Source organism: Acinonyx jubatus, chromosome D4 (genome assembly GCF_027475565.1).
Source record: "Acinonyx jubatus isolate Ajub_Pintada_27869175 chromosome D4, VMU_Ajub_asm_v1.0, whole genome shotgun sequence".
Taxonomy (NCBI): Eukaryota; Metazoa; Chordata; class Mammalia; order Carnivora; family Felidae; genus Acinonyx; species Acinonyx jubatus.
This window is the reverse complement of record NC_069391.1, coordinates 15,602,207-15,619,771: the sequence shown is the minus strand read 5'-3', so window position 1 is coordinate 15,619,771 and position 17,565 is coordinate 15,602,207. Positions and strand designations below refer to the sequence as shown.

Genomic DNA, 17,565 nt, shown 5'->3' with positions numbered 1-17,565 from the left:
CCCCGTGATTCCGTGCGGTGTTCTTCCCGTTGCCCATTTTTGCCCCTCTTTGCTACCGTCTTTTGTTTCGTTGGATTTAGTTTTGAGAGACACAGAGACAGAGCATGAGCAGGGGAGGGGCAGAGAGAGAGGGGGGACACAGAATCGGAAGCAGGCTCCAGGCTCTGAGCTGTCAGCACAGAGCCCGACGCGGGGCTTGAACTCACAGACGGCGAGATCGTGACCTGAGCCCAGGTCAGACGCTTAACGGACTGAGCCACCCAGGCGCCCCTTTCCCTTCCTCTTTGTAATGCCCGTCTGGCTGCTCTCCTTCTGGAGCCCTCCTGAGCCTTCCTAGGCCTGGCAGGACTGATGGTGCTCTGTGACCTGCACCCTGGAAATTCTTCTCACCTTTAATAAATGTGTCCGACTTTGGACCTCCCATTTCATTCTCTGAGGGGACACCCGGCAAAACTGACAGACCGATCTGTTTAAAATCAGGTAACAGTTCAATGTTACCCTTTGCCACCAGATTTGCATCCAGTGTGGCGAATCCTGGGGGTGCATGCAGGGTTTCTTCACCTATAGATCAAAAGCCACTTTTTCTGGGGTTCTGGGCTGAATTATATCTCCCCCACATTCGTACGTTCAAGCCCTCACCGTCGGTACCTCAGAATGTGACTCTATTTAGAGAAAGGGGCTTCGAAGAGGTAATTAAGTTAGCATTAGGTCATTGAGGCGGGACCCTAACCCAAAAGGACTGGTGTCCTTGTAAGAAGAGATTAGGACACAGAGAAGCACAGCGGAAACACCACGGGAGGACACAGGCAGAAGGCGGCCACGTGTCACCAAGGAGAGAGGACTGAGAACGAGCCAACCTTGCAGACCACCTCAATCTCAGACTCCCAGCCTCCAGAACTGTGAGAAGATCCATTTCTGTTGTCTAAACCACTCAGCCTGTGGTACTTTGCTATGGCAGCACTAACAAGCTGATTTTAAGCGCACACACACACACACACACACACACACATATATATATATATACACATACAGGGTTTTTCGTGATTGCTAACAGAGCCCCTCCTCTGAAAGACATCCTTCACAGCCCTGTGTACTGTGCTCCTTTCTGAATCCCTCATTGCATCCAATGCGGGTCACGTGACCAAAGCCTGATGGATCTAGATGGAATCTGGGCACTCGCTCGTGGTGGCAGTTTGGGCACCTGCTGCAGATGACAAGGAAACCATTTTGTGACTGGACCCCTTTCTTTAGTTCCTGTACTCGCCGCACTGCAGCGAGGGAGCGACTGCCAGAGCAAATCCTGTTTGGTCCACCAAGTAATGATCACAAACTAGCTGCCAAGCAATGGGTCCAGAGTTGGAAGGAATGGGAAACACACAGGTCAGCATGGCCAGGAGTAAAAGGAGGAGACTTCACAGTGGGGGGAGAAAGGGAAGATGGGTAGGGGTTTTAGAGTAATGGGGACCTAGAATAAAGAGCCTCTGTGGTGGCTGGTGCAATCAGGAAAGACTTCATGGAGGAGGCGGCATTTGATCTGAGTCTGAAAAAATGAAGAGGAAAACGAGTAAGTGCGTTGGGGTGGCTGGCATGAGGGAAATGCTTAGAAGTGTCATGGATCTTTACTCTTTGGGTGCCTGCCCAGTAGGGCGAGGAAGAACACGCTATTTAGCATCATAGCGCTGGGGGATCCTGTCTCTTCCTCTTATGTCAGGGCTTCCAAACCCCAACATCACTGACTTTTTGGTGAAGGATAAACTCTTTGCTGTGGGGATTGCCCTGTGCAATAGCACCCCACACCCATTATGATACTCAAAAATGTCTTCAGACATTTCTAAATGCTCCCCGGGAACAAAATCACCTCCTCTTGGGAACCACTGATGTGCACTGTAGCTCTGGACCAAATACTGGGCCTCTCTGAGCTGGTTCTCTGCTCTGTGCAAAAAGGGTAGCACTCAGCTATACAGACACGTGGCTGACCGCAAATCTGGTAAGTGAATGTGCCTTAGCCTTACTCTTTTAAAGAGTGGATCTCTTCTCTCTGAATAAAGTTGAGTGCAAAACCCCCAAATATGAAACAAATCAAGGTACAGCTGCGCTAGCCGAAGCAGGGTGCACAGCCCCCAAACCTGCCTTCTGCTGGATGGAGATGCCTTTGTGGAATCCACAGAGGCACCACTACAGAAACCACCGCACTCCCCCCTGCCAGGGAGCAGCTCACACGTGCCCTGGGAGAATGGAGTCTGAAAGGGCTGGATCTCAATCCTGGCTTCTTCCCCAGAAGTTCCAGAGGGAGCAAAGAAACCCTAAGATCTGTGAAGACCCAGGAACTTCTGTCTTGTCAGTCCAGAGGGAAGGAAGTGAGGCATCCAGGTGTTTAAGGAGGCTCTCACTCTCAGGTGAGGACCCTGCACTCACAAGACCCAGCCAGGGAGTGCCTCCTTAAATTTTCCTGGTCCGTGCCTTTTTTGTGTCGCTGACTCCAGGCCCTGATCAAAGGTCCTCAATATATAGCTGAGGGATTAGTTAACCCAGTTTCTTCACCATTAAGATGGGGATGCTAGAATCTGCTTTGTTAAGTAATTTCTGTTTTTTTAAAATGTTTATTTATTTTTTAGATAGAGAGAGGCGGAGCGTGAGCCGGGAGGGGAAAAGAGAGACAGGGAGACACAGAATCCGAAGCAGGTTCCAGGCTCTGAGCTGTCAGCACAGAGCCCGATGCAGGGCTCGAACTCACAAACCACAAGATCATGACCTGAGCGGAAGTCAGATGCTTAACCGACTGAACCACCCAGGTGCCCCAATCTGTCAAGTAACTTTTAAATTAAATAGATAATACCTTTCACGCAACCAGAATAATGTCACATAGCAGTCAGGGCTATTGCGGGCTCCCTTCCACAGTCCAACGGATCAGACAGAACACAGAGGCTGAAAGTTCCGCATATTCAGGAAACAGTGAGAAAACCCAGGACAGCAGCAACCAGAAGCAGAGAAGCCAGAGATGATCCAGAAAATGGTTGGTCTGGACCACGCAAGGCCTGGCCTGCCACCAGCAGGTGCATCATCATCGGCATGGCATTTCCCTGGGCCACGGGGAACTTAAGCCAGAAACAGGTCTGAGCCTGCAGAGGCGGTGGGGGTGGGGTGGGGGGGTCGCACTTACCTCTCTCTAGGCAGCTGGTGGTTGGGATTGTGGCGACAGCGGACACTGAGGCCGAAGAGCTTGCGGGCGGTGCGCTGGATCTTTTGCCTCTGGGCCTCGGTGGCGCTCTGCAGGAGCTTGTAACGGTTCTGCAGGTCCCAGTCGTTGCCCCAGTGCTGATGGATGCTCCCGATGGTCAGGAAGTGGTTGCTGGGCAGACGCTTCATAAACGATTTAAACTCATCTAGCGAGAGACAGAGGCCAAGAGAGAAGGACTGAGCAAGGCTGCCCCCCCTTGGAGGCTGCCTGGAAGGCTCAGCCCCACCTACCAGTCAGGCAGGCTTGCAGATAAAACTCACTCCTTTGAGGCCCCATGAACTCTGCACTAGCCTCTGGGCAGCTCCGGGGAGGCCGTGCAAGGGCCACTACACTTTCAGTGAAGGTTCTTTTATTTTGCTCCTACAGGAGGGAATCTGCATCCTGTGTCCTTATTAGAAACGAGGTTGTCCAGGGGGCGCCTGGGTGGCTCAGTCCCTTAAGCATCAGACTCTTGATTTTGGCTCAGATCATGATCACAGCGTTCATGGATTCGAGTCCCGCATCGGGCTCCAAGCTAGCAGTGTTGAGCCTGCTTTGGATTCTCTCTTTCTTTCTGCCCCTCCCCAGCTCATGCTCTCTCTCTCTCTCTCTCTTTCTCAAAATAAATAAATAAACTTAAAAAAAAAAAAAAACAAGGCTTCCCAAACTTCCGTCATCTGAATGCCAGCTTGATAATGATATTCACATATTTGTACTTATATTTACTTAGTATTTTCTTTGAATCGATTCAACCAAATTTTTATCCAATTCTGCATTAGAAAAACTCCATCCCATGCCTTCCGTAGAATGGGAGCTATAAAAATAAAGCTGTAAAAGTATACAGTTATGAAAACAGTATTAACAAATCCTGGCCGGATAGTGTTGCCCGCTAAGTGATCAAACCCTGGGGCCTGCTCTCACTGTGAAGTACACAGGAAGGTAGAGAGCCGAGCCACGGGGAGGTGCTAACGGCATATTAGCACCAACTGGAACGTTCTCTCTGATGTCATCTGCAGGGTCGAGGGAGAGCTGAGATGGGTCAAGCTCCTTGCTACATGATCCAGTCCTACTGGAAGTTGTCTGTGTACCACCTCATGTCACATCCCATTTAGAGACACCCCACCTTAAGAGATGGGGGCAAATCTTGGGTCTCCCAGGTGAAGGTTTCTGCCTCAGTTTGGTTCTGTGTTTCAGAGTTTCCGTGTTTTCTGCAACTCGACACAACCTTAGAGATAATCTAGGTCAGCTTTTTTGTTCTACACAGAGGGAAAATGAAGCCCAGAGCAGGGAAACGATTTTCTGAAGGTAGAACAGCCAAGGAGTGACAAGAGGCAGGACTTGAATCTGAGCTATTCTTTTTTCAATATAATACTTACCTTTGTCATGCTCCCCAACTACCGGGAAAATAAAAGAATTAGGAGGTTGGTCATTTTGCGGGGGGAGAAATCCAAATGGTTGGGGATATATATATATATACATATATATATATATATATATATATGTATATATACATATTTAAATATAAATATATAAATATGTATAATATATGCATATTTATGTGTATGATATAATATAAATATAAATATATGTGTATATATATGTATGTATATATATTTGCAGCTTAGTACTTTTAGTTCGTGCTGCAAAAGCTATCAGGAAATTTCAGGTACATTAGGCATTCATTTTATTTTTAAAAATGCCTACGTAGCTTTCAGTAAGCACCACGCTCCCTCTGAAACACCTCGCCCATATAAGTGATTTTACAGCAAATCTACGAGGTGGGTACTTTCAGCGCCTTCTTTTATAGAAACTAGGACACAAAGAAGTCAGTTATCTTGCCAAGGTCACACAGCCAGTAAATGGCAGAATTAGAACTCTAAGCAGGCTCTGAATGTATGCTTTTACTCAGCATTATACACTTACTCTCAACACATAAAGAGGATCAGTATACTGGGGGAAAAAAAGAAACTAACTAACTAAATAAATAAATGATGCCAAAAATAGGAATCTCTGACCCCTACAGAACTCACAGTGCCTCCTTATTGCCAGTCAGACATTCAGGAGATCAAGTTGCATCTGGACCCCTGGGCAGCTGTATGACCATTATTCTTTCAACACCTCAGTTTTCCCATCTGTCAAACAGGTAACCTAGCACCTAATGCAAATCAGGAAAGAGTGACACAGCACTGTATCTGCCTAAATAGTCCTCGACATACAGAACGCGCTCAGGGGATGGGCGGCTAGCATAGGACAACGCCGGCTGGTTTATTCGGGGAGTTGGCTGGAGGCAGTGGGCTGGCCCTAATGACCCTGTGTGTTGGTTGCCCACAATACACAGCCTCCCCCAACCCCCAAGGAAGATACGCTGCTCTCCTGTAGGAAGTGCTGTTGACCTTGGAGAACATGACAGTCGTTTCACTGAACCTGAACCTGGGTCAGTTAGGAACATAGAATTTAAACATTAAAATGATTTAAGTTTTTGACTGAAAGTGGAAGGGTTCCCTCCCAATAAAGGAGGTGTAGACCGCCATTCATGTGTGTAAACTAGGCTCTATGTGACCACCAGTGCTCCGACCATGAAGGAATCATTGGCTTTTCCCTTTTGGCCGGGTCTTGAATCCCTCCAAGCTGCCTAGTTGCTGAGTCATTAAGGCCACTGCCTGAAACGAAGAGGAGGAAGATACATACGCACAAGCCACATCTACACGAAGGTACGGATGGATTTGTCTTAATGGGTAAAACCATTCCAGATGGATAAGTACAGGATATCTAGAGCGAATGTGTGCTCTTGTGGAGAGAAAGCGTGCCACGTAAATCATTTCTGCGGCCTATTCAGCTACTCAGCAGCATTTCAGCTTTCTGTGTTTCCTTCCCCACCCACCTACCCACCCGCTGAAAGTGGTTTCTCTTCCTGGGGGATAGGATTCTATGCTAAAGATCCCTACTGCTTGTGCACATCGACTTCATGCCCCTCTGTTTTTTAGCAATCAGTGGAATCTCCTTGCAAAAGCATGTTATCAAATGCTTCTTTTGTTTGAGGCCAAATAATTGTCGTAACACATTTCCATCATGAACCTCTCTTCTATGAGTTCCTGGGATTTTAAATGGACTGGCGGGTGCGGGTCCATAGGGCAGCCACAGCTCCGTTCAAGCTGCACGAGAGCAGAATCACTCATGCATTATGTGCTCCCAAAGCTGGTTCAGGGGCTTAGAGTTCATGGAAACCAATGGTTTTCAAATACAGCTCAGTAGGGCTCAGCTTTTACCTGTGGTACACAGTGGCTCCAAGGTACGATTTTGTTCGATCAAAGGGTTTCTCTGCTAAAAATTTAAATAAATTCAACTATTAAAACCACAAACATGTCCTCTCATATATCAGATGAGGGAACTGAAGCCTCGGGGGTAAAGGAGCATTAATACAAAAAGCTGCTACAAGCATGGGGTTTGGAATCAGGGATTCCGTTCCCAACCCTGTCATTTACTAACTATGTAACCCTGGGGAAGACACCGGGTCTTGGTGCCCCCCACACACCCCCCCAAGACACAGGAATATCACTACTCATTGTAATGCAGCTGCTGTCATAAATTTAAGAAATATTGAGCTGTTCTAAAAACCAGTAATGCTCTCTGCATATGTCCATTTATTTGACAGATATCTGAACGCATAGTAGATGCCAACTGTTTACTTGGCATCTCTTCTTAGAAATCTCAAGGATGCCCAAGCTTTTCATGCCCAGCGCTGCATACACAGTCTCTGTTTCCGAACCACCCAGGGTATTCTAGCTCAGTGAATGGTACCAGCCTCCATCAAACTGTCTACCAAACATACCTAAAAAAAGCTCTCGAATCTCAACACCCTTCTCTTCGACCACGTACAGCCCGTGTAACACCAAGCCCTCCTAATCTGCCCTTCTAAACACCTCGGTACCTCCGCACCTTCCCCACTTTTACCACCTGTCCCACCACGGTAACCACGTCTCCGTCCTCTCCCTCCGAGGCACCTTGTGACGGCCTCCCGCTCTCTGACATGCACTCACCCACTGGCTTCTGCATCAAAGTTTGATGTTCTTCCCCAAGGTGCCTCTCCTGACCTCCCTGACCCTCCTGACCTCCTCAACCTCCCCCTGCATGGATTTGCTCACAGTGGCCTCTCCTTCACATGATTAAAATGTCATACGATTCATGGCTGGCTTTCACATCAACTAGAAACTCCAGAAAGGCAGAGATCCAACTCTGTACCTCACCCACTGTATGGCCCTGGGTGGCTGACTTTCTTCCCCTGAAATTCATGACCACGCGTCTCCTTAACCATGAAAAGTGGGAAACAGCCACGTACCTGAAAAGTCGCTTTAGCTTTGACAATCTGTGAATTGTTTGGATATCTCTGTCCGTATCATTATCTATATACATGTACATGGATAAAAATACATACACATACACATATTTAGACATACATACGTGGTTGTTTATCGAGAGATAGAGGCGCGCGCACACACACGCACATGCACACGCACACACAGACTCGGGAATCAATACAAGTACCTTTGACTCTCCATTCTCCAGAGGCTTCTATGTGCTATGTGGCATTACTCTCTCTGTCTTCTGGGTACAATGCAGACAATACATCTTAGGACCACAAACTCAATTACGCGATTCGTTATTCCATCCAATGGAGACTGACTGAGTACCTACTCCATGACAGCTCCTAGACCTGGCTCTGGTCCCTCCCACGTGAAATAACTGGAGTCACTGAACAGTCCCTCACAGTGGTCCTAATTCTGGCTAGACAGTTTTCTTTTCTAGGCTTGGCTCAGGGCCACGGATGCAGTACGACCACGTTAGGCTCTCTACCTGAATTCTCCAGGTCCTTATAAGCTTCGGCCCAAGACTTGGCCATGTTGGCCAGCGTGTACTCCATGATCTGGATGTCGGTGATGGGGCAGTTGCACTGTGGGAACTCCTCTGCGCACTGACATCTACACTGGCTGTTCTGACACACATACTCTCCCTCACCATTGCACATGATGTAGCTCAAGGCCGACTGGACAAACTTCTCTTGCAGATACCGAGGGAAGATTATCTGAAGACCTGTGCGAGAACAGCAAGAAGGGGGAAAAAAAGAAAGGTTAAAAAAGGTGTTTCATTAACAGGTTTGAAAGGTGAAACATAGGAATCTGAAGCTGTTAGCTTTCTCCCTGTGTACTGTAACCCAAATATTTCTGGGCCCGCCTAGATCCACACAGGGCCCGGTTGGTGAGGCCTCCAGCTACACTGTGTCTACTTAAACTTCTCAAGTCATGACCTCGGCCACCTCTGAAAGGCACACTCTAGTCCGTTACATTAAGACTGAGGCCACAGCCAGATCTGGTATATACCTTTTCCATTTTGGGAGAAAACCCTTCTTGAAAGCACAAGATTATTGTTTATTTTTTCTTGTTTCCTTCATTTCTTTTGTTCTCCTTTTTTCAAATATTGATGGACTTTATTTACGAAGCCCAAGTCCTGAGCTAGGCACTGAGTCTATAGAGATGAAAAAGACAAGATCCTCGCCCTTGGGGAGTTTACAGCGTAATCAGCAGGGATAGACACAGACACACATCATCATAACACAGCTTTCTAGGCCTGGAGCAGAGATGGTCCAGACGAGGCAACTGGACAGAGAGGACTACAAATAACCTTGCCAGGGCAGCAGGGAAACCTTTATAGAGGAGATGGCGTTTGGGCTTCTTGGAAGGTAAATAAGAGATCACCATGTAAAAAAAAGGAACAGGAAGCACATTCTAAAGAGGGTAGCAGCAAAAATAAAGATGTACATGTCTGGGAGTTGCTGGTGAAAAAACGAATTTGGATGGGTGGGGTGCATTGCTGTCGGGGAACATGTGTCAGAGGCAAGTGGAGGCCAAAGTGCACAGGGCTTTCTTGTATGCTAAGGGATTTGGACTTCATCCTGTGGATAATGGGATACTTTGGTAAATTTCAAGGATACGAGTGATAAAGGAGAGTTGTATAATTTCATAAGACCAGGGCATCATAAAAATAATAGTGCAGAATGCCATCAGAGAGGATTAATTTTTTTTTCTTCCCAGCTGTAAACACAAAGAAGCAGAGGCCCATGGAGGGGAAGTGACTAGCCCAAGGCTATAGGATGAACACTCCGGACCACACCTCATAATCTTGTCTCTATATCTGAGTAATCAAAGTCTTAATCTGGACAGCCAAGGATGGAGAAGGATCTATCTGGGCACATGCACTACTCATGTACCTCTGAGATGTCATCATAGCAGGCTATTGACTAGGGTGCCCAAAAAGAAGGACAACTCTGGGCTAAATTAATTCACGAAAGATATCTCTCCCCACCTCGTTCTAGTGCCGCGGACAGTTTCAGCTACCAGTGCATATAGGGGTAATGGTTTAATGACCCATTGTGTGAAAAATAACTGTGTTCTTTGGATTAAATGTTTTTCTTATTCATGTTTTAGGGACACACCCTCATCCTACTCATCAGGGGCTTGCTGAATCAGCTCAGCATGTCTCTCATTGTACTTCACAGTTGTGTTTCTATATTTTTATCTTTCCCTCTCTCACTTTCAATTTTTTAAAAAATGAAGCCCCATCATTTCAACCTGTCTTCATCTGGCAGCTAAAAACAACTGTGTTCAGAGAGGCATTGTGGGGTGGAGTGGGGGGCGTCTGGGTGGCTCAGTCGGTTAAGCATCCGACTTCGGCTGAGGTCATGATCTCATGGTTCAGGAGTTCGAGCCCCGTGTCAGTCTCCATGCTGACAGCTCGGAGCCTGGAGCCTGCTTTGGATTCTGTGTCTCCCTCTCTCTCTCTCTCTCTCTGCCCCTCCTCCAGGAGTGCTCTCTCTCTCTCTCTCAAAAATAAATATTGAAAATATTTTTAAAAAGGCATTGTGGGAAAGAGGTCCGGCACGCTTTACTGCAGGGATGCAGAAGGTAGTTAAAAGCTGGGCATCGCTAGTCAGGCTTCTCTACTTACTACCTAGACATCTCAGGTAAGTCACTCAACCTCTCTAAGCCTCTGCTTTTTCTTTTGTAAAACAGAGGTGCTTTTAGGTTGTTGAGAGGGATAAGTGAAGGAATCCCTGCAAATCGTCACAACAGTTCCTGGGCACACGGCAAGCACCCAGTAAATGCTATTCGTTCCCATTTCTGACGATGATGATGACGGCGATGCTGTGATGATGAAATCCCTCCTGTGATTGACGTTTTTTAAAGTTTCAACAGAACCTTCAGGATACATGAACGATAGCTGTGGGCAATCAGAAGAAAATCCTCAGCAGGCAGTCTGGAGTTATTTGTAGAGGAGGGTTTAGAATTCTGTGCCTGTTGAAGCAGCATGGTGGGGGGGGGGCGTGGGGGGACGGCTATTCAAGAAGGTGGATCCATATCAGTATGGGTGAAAGGGGTTCTAACAGACAGATGGAGCTACAGGGCTTGGGCACCGGCCGGCTGCGAGAATGGGTGAACTCCACACCAACGAGCAAGGGGTCTGCACGAGTTTGAGTGATTGCTGGGAAGGGCTCGCGGCATAGGAGCAGGATACAAACACCAAACGATGGGGCCAATCACTAGAGTGAGTCCCTGCTCAACTAAGTCTACAATTCTTTCAGAGCATGCATTCCTGAGTCATTTTATCTGTATCAGGGTTTTTCGCTTCCAAAGCAAAATTTATTTTTAGCTGATCCCAATCCCCTATAGGCATCTGAGTCTACGGATTGGGGTTAAGTTTCTGTTGGAACTCTATAGACTATACTCTCAGTCCTATTTTTCTAGCTTGCTCATCATTTTCTTTCTCCCTTTTGTAGGGGATAAAATATTCTATTCTTGGTCCCAGCCCAAAAGGAATTTGGGGAGAGCATTTTTAGAAAATTGCGTCAAATCATTTCTCCGTTTGGCAAGGATACAAAAGGCAGTATTACCTACCCCGTTTAATGCAACTGAAAACAGATGAAGTTTTGGGTTGGGGGGTTTCTGGGAGCAGCTGAAACACAAAACTGATTGCTCTTTAAAAATGGAAACTCAGATCATGCCGAGCTGTCTCTGAGGCAGAATCTCCTGGGCAATTTTGAAAGAGAATAATGAAGACATAGCAATTAAAAAGCACTTTTCTGCAAAATGTCATTACTGTTTAAAGTTACATAACCATTTCTACGGCAGCGGAGGTTCACAGAGCAGTCACCGCCGCAGTCGTCTCCTGATGACCTGTGTCCAACAAAGAGGCCCATTGCTGACCTCCTAGGTTGGCGCCTGAGTACCACCGGCTTCAATGGGAGTCATAAATAACTTGGAGGGAGATTTGGCCTGTGGAACCACTGTTTGAAAGATATACAGCTGCCGGCTGGGGTGGAATATTCTGGCCCCACAGTTCCCAAAGACACACAGAGAAATAGAGAGAGAGAGAGACAAGCTGAGAAAATCAGAGACAGAGAGAGGTCACCATTATGGGCGAGCATGTAAATTTTGCCTCAACGCACCCAAGAAGGCGATGGCTGAGAGTTTCACTTGCACACCCAGTGACTCGTGCTGAACATATGGGATATCTCCCCCAATCTCATTATACTTTTTTTTTTTTTTATACAAAAAATCTTGTTATACTTTAAAATGGAATGTGTCACTGTTCCGCGAAGTGAGTGGGCAATGTAGATATGGGAACATCCACATCATCTTCTTTTTCTTTTCCTAATTTTTGCCCTGTCTCCCTTAGTCCTCCTCCCACCTCACCTTCAAGGCAGACATCTCAGGATATTTCTTGTGTTTTACATCCAGTCTTTGTGTGTGGAGGAAGGATTTCTCCTCTGTGTCACACGATAGGCTGTCTCTATTTCCTCGCTTCCTCTCTCCTTATTTCTTAATATTCTATTCCTTTGTTTTGTTTTGTTTTTTGAAATACGCCAGGCATCCTTCTTTTTCCTGGTCCTTCCCTTGTGCTGGTCTTGTTCTCCCTAGAGTCTTTGCAAGTGTACCTCCCAGGGCCAAGAATATTCTTTTCCCAGATCTCTGCATGGCTCCCTTGTCCTTCAATCCAGACCTTCCCAGATGACCCATATTAAAAAAGCCTCTTCTATTTTCATCATAGAATTAGCTACTGACAGAAATCATCTTATTCATGTGTTTTCATATTTGTTTTCATCTTCCCCATTAGGGAGTGGGCTTCCAGGGGACAGGAGCCCTGTCTGTCCACTATAGATCCCCCAGAGTATAAATTAAGGCCAAGGCCAGTATAGGTTTTCATTCAACAACCATTCTCTTTTTCACCCCAACTGAAAAACAAAAAAACAAAAAAACAAAAAACAAAACAAAACATTGGTCTCTAAAAACTTTGAGGATATTGGAATTGGCCCTAAGTTGGCCTAAAGCCCCACAACCAAACTAACAGACTCAAGATTCAAATCCCAGAATTCTGAGTTCCGAAACCCTTACGGGCCCTCCCAGCTCTCTGGCATGAAAGACCGAAAACTGAGACAAACTCCTGCCTCAGTGTTCTCAAGGTGGCCCTGGCCCAGGGTGGCCTCTGCAGGTATCTTAGCCTCTCTCTGAAATTCAGGCTACTTGCCTGTAAAGCTCCAATCCCAGGGCTGTTGGGAAGAATAAATAAATGGGAAAGGCATAAAGGGCACCCGGCAAGAGCCTGGCTGCTATGGGCTGAATGTTTGTGACTACCCCCACCCTCTCCCCCCTCTCCCCTGCCCAGTTCACATGTCACAGCCCTAACTCCCAGAGTTATGGTATCGAGATGGGGCCTTGGCTGGTCATTGGGTTTACATCGGGTCACAAAAGTGGGGCCTCCGTGGTAAGATTAATGGACTTGTAAGAAGAGTACGAGACAGGAAAGCTGTCTCTCTCCCTCTCCCTCCATGAACACACACTAAGGAAAAGCCACGTGCACACGCAGTGAGAACACGGCTGTCCACAAGCCAGACACCGAATGGACCGGCATCGTGGTCTTTGACTTCCAGCCTCCGGAACTGTAGAAGTGAAGGCCTCTCACCTCAACGATCCAGTTTTTGCATTTTGTTATAGCAGCCCGAGCAGATGGTTAGCATAATTAAGTGTTCAATAAATGGTAGGTCCCCCCATTTATACCACATCAGAATATAATCCACTCCCTGAACCAAACTTGAGTCGTTCTTGGAAACATCGTCCTGAGTAGCCCCCTTTGGACCAGTAGGAGACATGTCCAGAGTGCATCATCTCTTAATACCATTACAGGAATTACCACAGGTCTCCATTTTTCATCCTTCCATTTGGTTATACTTCAGCGAATCTTCCTCCCTTTCGTCTTTCCTTCTTTTCTTCTCTCCCTCTGTCTTCTCTCCACACGTAGGCCCTCCCGTGTGCCAGTAACTGCGCCATAGACACCGGGGTGAAGAAAGCAGGCATTCCCTGCCCTCATGGACCTCACGGCTTAGTTGAAGAAGCAAACATGCAAACAAGCTGCTTGGATGCACGGAGACCAGGGCTCTACCCAAAGCACAAGGTTGCTCATGGACCACAAAGGAAAACACCTAACCCAGGCTGGATTAGGGGCAGTCACAGACACTCTCCTGCAGAAAGTGGCTTTTGGGCTGGGACCTAATGGACTCACAGGAATTACAGGACGAGGGGTCCACAAGAAGAGCCGTTTAGAAAGTGGGAACAGCGGGGAGTGAAGTAGAAGAAACAAGAAGAAAGTGGGAACAGTCTGTACAAAGGACTCAAGCAACAGAACTCCTTCCAACTAAGAACCTACCTGACCATCACCCTCCTTTCTGAATAAGGTTCACCTTTTTTTGTTTTTGTGTTTGTTTCCAGGTTCCCTAGAGAGGAGATGAAAGCTTTCTCACTGCCTCAGAGAAGATCAAGACTCCTAAGGGAAGAATGACAGGGGGCAGAGATCTGCCAGCTTATTCGAGGAACAGCATTGCTTACAGCAACAGAGGTCAAGGATCCTTGTCCATTACAGACCAAGAGGTTAGCTGGGAGTCAGAAAAAGCAAAGAGGGCTCACTGCATTGTTGATTTGCAACCACTGGGGAGCACTAAAGTAACAGAAGAACTTTCTGGGGACCCCTGCATTGAATTCCTTGGTACCTTCAATGACACGGTCAGTACAGCTGTCTGAAGCAGACACCTGGTCCAGGTGACTGCTCAGTGAGCTAGAGAACAGAGGACCCAATCAACAAAACCTGAAAGTACCTCTAAGATCTGCCGAGGGTAGTCCAGCCTTCATCTCTGACCCTGATCTGCTCTCTTTTGCTGTTAGGAACTCTTAGCCTCCTTCTCTTCTTTCAACAAGTAGTACGTGGGGATTTGTTGGAGGAGATGCTTCCATCTTCCAAGGACACCAAGGGGCTACTTGGAGATTCAAAACTAAAGCATAAAATCCAAGTACAAGAGACAAAGGCCCGAACCGATGATTGAAACGTAAAAAGCAGCATCACGTCTGGAACATAGTAGGTGTTTAATAAATATATCTTACATTTTGAAGAAGCCAGTCATCTATTATGAAGATGAAAGAAAATGACTCTGGAGACAATAATTAGGGAAGACTTCGTGATGTGTGTGGGATGCGGGTAGATCTTGAAACAGGAGCTTGGTTTTTAATAGATACAGAGGGAGCCACAGCATTCCCTGCAGAGGGTGTACCTTGAACAAAGATGAGTCAGTGTGTGAATACCTTGGATCAATCAAAGTCTTGTTCAAGGCAAGGACCATATATCTTTCTGGTTTTGCTTGTTTGTTTGCTTGCTTGCCTTTTGGATGAACTTTGTTTTATCTTATTCTATCTTATCATAATTACCTAAAATAGTAGTAGTTTTGATGGATGTACTCTTTTTTGACCTAGTTCATTACGTATTAAATTCACTTTTTTTTTTTTTTTTTTTTTTTTTTTTGGTGCTAAGAGGAAAAGGGAAAAAAAAATACAAGATTCTATTTTGGTTGAGTGGCAATATTGTTCTCTCCCGTGCTTGCATCAGAATGTGGCCCCCTGTTGATATCTCTGAGCACTACAGAAGTCTGGCTGTTGCCTGGTACCTGCTAAGTTCTGCTTGTCAAATTCTGTCCATTTCCGAAAAGCACGGGTTGGGGAGAACAAGAAGTGCACCTTTCGCAGAAAGTCAGCCTGATCCCCTTCCTTGTGAAAGCCCAGGGATCTCAGACTGGCAGATAAAGGACTTTATGGCTCCAACAGCCATTCTGAACTCCAGTGTAATGAAGGCATGCAGGTCAATTACCCATCTGTTTGTGTTTCTATTGCTGTGAATTACAGTATCCATCGCTGACAGCTCATTGGAGTGGAATGAAAATAAGACGATAATTCACCGGGTGAAACCGTGCAGAAAAGGCGAAAAGGCTATGATCTCATTCAGAAGTTCAGCCCTGTCTCCGTGATGGGTCATTTGCACTGGGAGAAATGAAGAAAGGCAGCTACCTGGGGGGAAAGTGGGTGGGTTCTGGCGCCCCCTTCTGGACAGAGTAACCTTTGTGTTCCCAAGGATCCTCATCCATTCTGCGGGATCTTAAGGAATAGACTTGGAACTCTTAGATGCCAGATTCGGGTAAATGAAGTTCAGCACAATAAAAGCAAAACCTTTTTACCATCAGGAGTTTTGAGGGATGAAACAGGTTGCCTTAGAAGGTAGAAGACTCCTCATCATCGGAAGCATACAAGCACAGTTTAAAGAACCCAGGGCCCAAGTGGCATGTGGTTATCACTAACCCATATTCAGTTCTCTTCCCTTTGTGGTGTCCTCTCTTTGAAAAAATTACACACACCCCACCGTCCGCACTCAGATGGGTTCACGTGACACACTTTGGCCGATGAAATGTGAGCGCAGGTGAGGGGTACAACTTTCCCAAGCAGAGCTATAAGAACCAACACGTGGGTTTATCGGTTTCTCTGTCCCACCACCACGGAAAACAGCCATATTCCACATAGAGGCCACCGGAGGAACAGAATCACAATTGACTTGTGACCATGATGCAGCGTAAGCAAGAAATGAGCCTTTTCTGTTGCCAGCCACTAAGCCACTAAGATTCAGGGATTGTTCGTTAGCACAACACAACCAAGGCTATACAGGAGTTGGCAAACTATGGCCCATGGGCCAAATTGACCTGCAGCTTATTTTTGTAATTAATTTTATTGGAACACAGCCACACAGATTCGCTTCAGTACTGTCTATAGCTGCCTTCACATTACAATGGAAGAGCTGAGTGGTAAGAACAGAGACAACAAAGCCTAAAACATTTACCATCTGGCTCTTTGCAGAGAAAGTTTGCTACCTCCCCTACTAGCTGACCATTAAGGGCCCTCCAATCTTGATTTTCTATGCATCTACTCTGTGCTGTTGTTCATTCACTTATTTTTATTTACTTTTTAAAATGTTTATTTATTTGTTTTGAGAGAGAGAGAGAGGAGCAGATAAAAAAAAATAATCCCAAGTAGGCTTCAACAGTCAGTGCCGAGGCTGACGTGGGGCTTAAACCCACGAAACGCAAGATCATAACCCGAGCCCAAATCAAGAGTTGGACGCTTAACCAACGGAACCACCCAGGTGCCCCATTAAATGACAATTTGAATTTTGCAAAAGCAAATGTGGTTGGACTAAGCTATGAAATCACCAAGGATAAGGAGGCCAACATATATTTTAAATTCAATTTCCCAGGGGCACCTGGGTGGGTCCGTCGGTTGAGTGTCCGACTTCGGCTCAGGTCATGATCTCTTGGTTCGTGAGTTTGAGCCCCGCATCGGGCTCTGTGCTGACAGCTCAGAGCCTGGAGCCTGCTTCAGATTCTGTCTCCCTCTTTCTCTGCCCCTCGCCTGCTCACATTCTGTCTCTCTCTCAAAAACAAATAAACATTAAAAAAAAAAACTAAATTCAATTTCCTAAAATTTCAACATGAAGATACCCTTACAGAGGGTGTTAAGAAGAGGTTGATTCTATTTAATTATAAGCTTCTTCACAGAATTCATGATAAAAACCCAAACCTGACACCTATCAAACCCTGTGCTACCAGATCCCCAGATCAGTTGATGTGTCCAAATCTTTTCTATTTCCCTTTCATTGCTACAGCCTGCCACACCACAGCCACTGGCCCTCAAATGTAGAAAGTCCCCCCCTGTTCAGACTTTGCCTCCAGCTCTTAGTATCCGCAGGACCTTGGGAAGTTAAGATCAAGAGGCTTAACTTCTCTGATTCTCCATTTCTTCATGAGAGCTTTCATTGTGGGGTGCATGTAAAAATCAAATAAACCATTTTGTATCTTGTGGTGGTGTCTTGATTACAGGACGGATATTTCAAATTCATAGAACTCTTCACCTCGAAAGGGTGAACTTCTCTGTATG

The 17,565-nt window shown here is 46.3% G+C and overlaps 1 protein-coding gene across 4 annotated transcripts in view; it reads right to left on the bottom strand.

The window, feature by feature from the left end:
• Positions 1-17,565, bottom strand: part of BRINP1 (BMP/retinoic acid inducible neural specific 1) — a 174,291-nt gene that overhangs the window by 23,925 nt on the left and 132,801 nt on the right. For all 4 annotated transcript variants that reach the window (XM_027034948.2, XM_027034949.2, XM_053204710.1 and 1 more), the window contains exons 6-7: positions 8,069-8,305; positions 3,161-3,383 (exon numbers count right to left, since the gene is read on the bottom strand). In XM_027034948.2, coding sequence (XP_026890749.1) covers positions 3,161-3,383; positions 8,069-8,305 — 460 coding nt within the window. The remainder of the gene's footprint in view (positions 1-3,160; positions 3,384-8,068; positions 8,306-17,565) is intronic.